The sequence below is a fragment of the Salvelinus fontinalis genome, chromosome 8 (genome assembly GCF_029448725.1).
Source record: "Salvelinus fontinalis isolate EN_2023a chromosome 8, ASM2944872v1, whole genome shotgun sequence".
NCBI lineage: Eukaryota > Metazoa > Chordata > Actinopteri > Salmoniformes > Salmonidae > Salvelinus > Salvelinus fontinalis.
Genome location: NC_074672.1, coordinates 43,660,546 through 43,666,897, shown reverse-complemented (window position 1 = coordinate 43,666,897; position 6,352 = coordinate 43,660,546). Strand labels below are relative to the sequence as shown.

General features: G+C 40.6%; 1 protein-coding gene across 1 annotated transcript; it reads right to left on the bottom strand.

Annotated features, from left to right (window-relative positions):
• Window positions 1-743: 743 nt before the first annotated feature.
• Window positions 744-6,352, bottom strand: si:ch211-207e14.4 (interleukin-17 receptor D). The gene is made up of 8 exons (XM_055932579.1): window positions 6,122-6,352; window positions 5,871-5,909; window positions 5,600-5,760; window positions 5,411-5,485; window positions 5,227-5,293; window positions 3,401-3,541; window positions 3,105-3,274; window positions 744-2,625 (listed from the first exon to the last, which is right to left on the bottom strand). The coding sequence occupies exons 1-8, from the start codon at window positions 6,183-6,185 to the stop codon at window positions 2,089-2,091; spliced, it is 1,254 nt and encodes a 417-aa protein (XP_055788554.1). The 5' UTR covers window positions 6,186-6,352; the 3' UTR covers window positions 744-2,088.

Here is a 6,352-nt window from a genome sequence, read left to right as displayed (position 1 = left end):
TTTTTTTTATGTTAAGGCCCAGTGCAGTCAAAATTCGTTTTTCCTGTGTTTTATGTCATATTGTACAGCAGCTGATAAAACTAACACTGTAAAAGCGTGAACAAGTTCAGTGTTATTTACTGATATAGTAAATTAGTTGCTGGTTGAAAATACAATTTACACAGGGCCTTCTAAATCATCAGGTTTACATGGGTGGGAGTTTCAGCTTTACATGGTGACATCGACATGTGATAAATTGGTTAATAGACCAATAAGTTCCAAACCTCTCTGCCAATAACTACTAGTTATATCTATATTTTCTCTTCATTATTTCTCTTCATATGACAAGGATTAAAAAGGATTTGCCAGTAGACTTGATTCGCGATGATGGCTGCTAGCTAAGTGAAAGTACGATGTTGACATGATCAGTCCAATCAAAGCTACTGTACATATAACGTGATTTGACGTCATTTCTGTAGCCAATGACCTTGAGCCGTCTTGGAAGAGCACTTGTAATATAAATCCATGGTAGGACCCAAAGGGCTGAAATTGTGGATGTCTACCATTACTAAAGGACTGAAGCTAGGCGATTGCGTAAGGTCCCCATGAGTGACAGAATACTGAGCCAATCACGGCGCAATGCTCCTATTTTCTGCTGGCCCGCCCCACCACTACAGAAAGCACTGAGCTAGGCTGAAACACCTGCGCCTTACTAAAGAAAACAATCAAGAGACCATGGTTGTATGAGGCTTTATTAACTCAATTATATACATTTTTTTTTTTTTTTTTTTACATTGTTTGCAAACTTATCTGTGACACATATTAATGTCCAAATAACATGCAAGCCCCCCCAAAACATTTGTTGTTTTTTTTGCAAAAAATGTGGGTCTCAAAACAGGTGGGGCAGAATGACGGGTCGCCACTGAATAGAGCGTATTACACATTGGGCTATAGCAACAACAAAAAAGCTTGATGGAAAATACTCAGTAGGGTCTCTACTAACCAAATATGTTCAGGCTTTGAGGGGGACTCTCATACACATCCAGGAGCACTTCATACCCCTCTATTTAAATAGAGTTGAACATACCAGTATTTGTGTAAACTTTCAAAATAAATGCTGGTATATCTAGTGTTCCTAGATTGTTGCAATGCTGTGCAACACGTTTCACTGCACTAGAGTGCTTCAAAAAATCGATTTTCCTAAAGTTTAGCATGTCTTTGCAGGGGGACTCTTATTTTGAGAGAAAAAATCCAGTATCATTTCCTGCTGCTAGCAGAACGGAGATGAGAAAACCTATTCAACTGTCAAGGCAATCAAAATCCTGTTTCCCATTCCGCAGCTTTCTTCATTAAATAACATATGGAATCACATAAAATGTAGCCTATTGCAAATAAAAACTATATTAATTTGATTTATACTCTTTTCTGGACTGAATGAAATGACTGTCAAATTAGTTTATATTCTATGTCTTAGTTTATATCCTAGCCTGCAGATAGTGAGACCGTCAATAGACAGGTAAACTGCGACCACTAGCGGCTGTTCAGGCTATAGCATTCTACATACAGATCATTCATGTAAATAAATATTATCAGTACCAGAAGAAAATACATCTGGATTTTGTATTTAGTTATTTAAGATCGCATGGCATCAAACATTTTCACAATCAAAATTCCTTCAGCCTATATTTCCCCATTTCAAAAATAATAATAATCTACGTCAGAGGTGTTAGAGATCTGGACAGCCTTGGGTGTTTGCTTGTGTGATATGTTAGTGTGGTAATTTAATCACAAAAATATTTACATCCCAAAACATCTAATCAAAATGTATAGATTGTGTCTGCTGTTATTCTCAGATTATTTGTAGGGAATCTAAAAGGATCCACCATAGCCCATGGCCAACCCTAACCACAGCACATATAACCAATAAGATAATCCTCCTAACATATTGTATAAGCAAGGCCATTTTTAAAAGCTTATCGCGGCTCAGTAGTCACAGAATAGTTCCCCATCGAGGACCACTTTGGAAAGAAGTGTTTTAATAATACTGGTAATACAGTCGTCATAAGTCAATTGCCTCGGAGTTTGCAGTGCAGGGCCCAACTGGGATGCTCACACACATTCCACATGATTGTCTTGAGATTTACCTCCCCATTCATCACATGATTCCCGATGATTAGTCAATGCCATGCCAGCTTCATATATAGACCATTGTAGAGCAGCACCGGCAGGCAGTTTGGTGTAACCCTCCTCTGTAATGTGTTCTATTCTCAGATACCCCCCTGGCTTATGTAGGGCCACACCATGGATGTGGGAGAAGAGCAAAGGCAAGTCTCTAGTTAGGGTGTAGCGTGACACAAACCCTAGCTCGGCAGGGATGTCCTTCTCCTCAGAGTACTCAAATATGGCAGTCATGTACTTGGAGATGTCTCTCCCCTTGGCTTTGGCACGGCCAAGCTCTTCTCCCATCAGGGATACTACGGCTGCAGCAGAGCTTCTGCTTTCCCCCGCATCTCTCTCCGTTGGCCGCCTCTGTAGTCCCCGGGAACAGACGACCAGAACAAAGTCACTCTCCTGGATCCTCCTGCAGTGCCATCCCATGGTCCCCTCCTCTGCCAAGCTTAGAGATTCCCACAGGTCCAGAAACACCTGGCGCAACAATGCAACAGACAACAAGAAATAATAATATAATAATAATAATACAAATAATATAAGATATTATAAATAACATTTACATTTGTCCATTTAAAATGCCATTTCAACCAATATTTTTTTTTCTTTCTATTTATTTAACACAGACCAGGGCAGGGGTGCATTCCATTCGGTTCAAAGATTGCTTTGTTTCATAACAATTTGAACTGAATTACAGGTTTCCCCGCAAAACAATGTGTACCATTCTTCAACAGCCTTTGAGGAACGTTTGCTCCTGTTTGGTGGGTGTGGCAAGGGGTGGCTTGATCAATATGGATGTGACCATTTGAAATCACGTCCAACATGGCATACACAAACACTCTCTGGGCCACTATAATCACAACATTCTTCAACTGGTCGTTCAGTACAGTACCGCTTGTGTTGAATTAAACGTTGCACACCGTTCTGTCGTACTGATATTCTCCTCCCTGTGTTACCTGTGTTGCCATGTGCTGCTGCAGGAAGACTGCTAGTTGCATTACCGCTCGGACATGGGCATGGCCGTCATCGCTGCTGTAGCAAATCAGTAGTCGAGGTGGAGTTAACCTGCTGGTCAGTGACACATGTTCCTCGTTCCCATTCTTGCCATGATGTTGCTCGATTATTTCTGAAAACCACAACAAACAAAAAAATCTTGTATTACCATGTTCTTGTCAGAGAAAAACGTTTGTCTGTTTGACCTGCACACGCAAAGAAAGCATTGGTATCGTTAGTGAAATGTAAAAATGCCGACCTGGATTTATCTCCATCTTCCTCCTAATCTGCCTGGGATTCTTCCAGATGACAGCCAGTAATAACACCACTAACATGGCTGCCAGGGCAACGGCAACAGGGAGCAGCAGGGTCAGGGATGGAGTGGCAGTGGGAGGTGGGTCTGACGGGAGCAAGATAGACTATATACACTGAACCAAAATATAAACGCAACGAGCAACAATTTCAAAGATTTTACTGAGTTACAGTTCATACGGAAATTAGTCAATGGAAGAAAAATAATTAAGCCCTAATCCATGGATTTTACATGACTGGGAATACAGATATGTGTCTGTTGGTCACAGATACCTTTAAAAAAAAACGGTAGGGGCGTGGATCAGAAAACCAGTCAGTCTCTGGTGTGACCAACATTTGCCTCATGCATCGCAACACATTTCCTTCACATAGAGTTGATCAGGCTGTTGATTGTGGCCTGTGGAATGTTGTCCCAATCTTCTTCAATGGGTGTGCAAAGTTGCTGGATATTGGCAGGAACTAGAACACGCTGTCGTACACATCGATCCAGAGCATCCCAAACATGCTCAAACGGTGACATGTCTGGTGAGTATGCAGGCCATGGAAGAACTGGGACATTTACAGCTTCCAGGAATTGTGTACAGATCCTTGCGACATGGGGCTGTGCATTATCATGCGGAAACATGAGGTGATGGCGGTGGATGAATGTCACAACAATGGATTGCAGGATCTCGTTACGGTATTTCTGTGCATTCAAATTACCATCGATAAAATGCAATTGTGTTAGTTGCCCGGTACAGTTGAAACCGGGATTCATTCATGAAGAGCACACTTCTCCAAACTGCCCTGAAGAGGATGACAAGCACGCAGATGACCTTCCCTGAGACGGTTTCTGACAGTTTGTGCAGAAATTATTTGGTTGTGCAAACCTACAGTTTCATCAGCTGTCCGGGTAACTGGTCGCAGAAGAAAAGCCAGATGTGGAGGTGCTGGGCTGGCGTGGTTACATGCGGTTGTGAGGCCGGTTGGACGTACCGACAAAGTCTCTAAAACGACAATGGAGGCGGCTTATGGTAGAGAAATTACATTCAATTCTCTGGCAACAGCTCTGGTGGGTATTCCTGCAGTCAGCATGCCAATTGCACGGTCCCTCAAAACTTGAGACATCTGTGGCATTATGTTTTGTGACAAAACTGCACATTTTAGAGTGGCATTTTATTGTCCCCAGCACAAGGTGCACCTGTGTAATGATCATGCTCTTTAATCAGCTTCTTGATATGGCACACCTGTCAGGTGGATGGATTATCTTGGGAAATGAGAAAAGCTCACCAACAGGGATGTAAACAAATGTGCGCCAAAAAAATTATAGAAATAAGCTTTTCTCTGCGTATGGAACATTTCTGGGATCTTTTATTTCAGCTCATCAAACATGGGACCAACAGTTTACATACTGTGATTATATTTTTGTTCAGTATAAATAGCTGGATATGCTCTATACTGTTATACACACTACACTGTTACTCATTTTCAGAAAGGGAGTTTTTGACATTGCCCAATTTACTTTCAAAGCCTAGGGCAGAAGGAAAAGTGTATTGTTTGTATAATATGACAAGGTGATTTATGGCCATACTTTATTATTCCTTCTGCATATCATTTAGTTTTGTGCACACGTACTTAAAGAAGCAGTGTATTAAGGCCATACCAATTGGTGTATGACAAGGAAATAAAATAAACCAATCAAAAAATCTCTCATGCCTACGCTAAGTACACAGCAAAAAATATCTACAAGAATTTGTATAACTTGTATAAATGTTGGTCTTGATTGGAACATACCGTGCTTAATCTGCATCACTTGAACATTAAATGTTTTTCTTACAGCGTCTACCTCATCAACTGCGATCTGAGATTTAAAAAATAAAAATACATTTAAAAGAGGAGTGATTTATGGAAACATTGGCTGGAACTACAAGTTTTGTTTGTATAGAGTATGAGTTGTGTCACATTTGCAATGACTCACCTCACATGTGTAGTTGAACCCTACCATCAGGCCTTGGAGATGGTAACTGTAGTGAGTTCTGTTTCTTGTGGAATTCTAAAGAAAGTAACAATAGAAAGGTAGAAATCATTAAACACGGCAGACTAATAATGACAGTAAATCCTTCTCCATGTAGACATGTAAAAGAGTCGATCACATGCTCTCCCTCACAGGTGTAATGATGTATCTCTTCAGGCCAACTCCTCCCCGCCGCCCCTCTCCATAACATAATGAGAAGTAGCGGTCGATTCCAAAATGTGTGGGAGCAAGGTTGAATGTCACAATAACGTCATCCTCTTCCTGCTGGACTTCTACATGTTTTGGGTACCAATCTATAACAGAAAACAAAAAAAACATTTACAAACAACATGAACCAATGCCGTACAGCGAACGGTTCATAAGATTGTAAACATTTAAAACGCAGCAACGTTTTATTTCTCACCTTTCTTGCAATGTTCAAGTCCGTTTTTCTCTGGGCATGCTGCAAAACAGCAAGGGAATTCACACATTATATACAATAGATTAGCTTTTTTTTTTGTAATTTTATTTTTATGGTTGATTTATTTATTTATTATGGTTGATTGTAAATTTACAAAATAAAAAACATTTGTCATAGATGAAGCCAACAGTGTTAGTGAACAATGTTCTTGTGTTCCATTGATGTGGTACTGAATATTGAGAAGGACAATTTACTGCGTGTGGAGAACATTGTGCTGTGATAGAATTTATCCCACAACTCAGGAACTGGCAGGGCCATCACAGTGACAGCATACTGGGTCCCCAGGGTTAGACGGGAGAAGGTGTCTGACTGGTACACCTACAACACCCAATAAACATCATTAGACGTTGTGGGAATCCTGACAAGACAAAACCCTGCTTTACTGGTCCAATAACATTTAGCATTCTTACTTTAAACAGTTTCAC

Coding starts and splice junctions, on each gene's coding strand:
- si:ch211-207e14.4 (XM_055932579.1), bottom strand. CDS start 6,185: ATGGCCCTGCCAGTTCCTGAGTTGTGGGATAAATTCTATCACAGCACA. Junction 5,910..6,121: donor CACAATGTTCTCCACACGCA/GTAAATTGTCCT, acceptor GCTGTTTTGCAG/CATGCCCAGAGAAAAACGGA. Junction 3,275..3,400: donor GAAGATGGAGATAAATCCAG/GTCGGCATTTTT, acceptor TGTGGTTTTCAG/AAATAATCGAGCAACATCAT.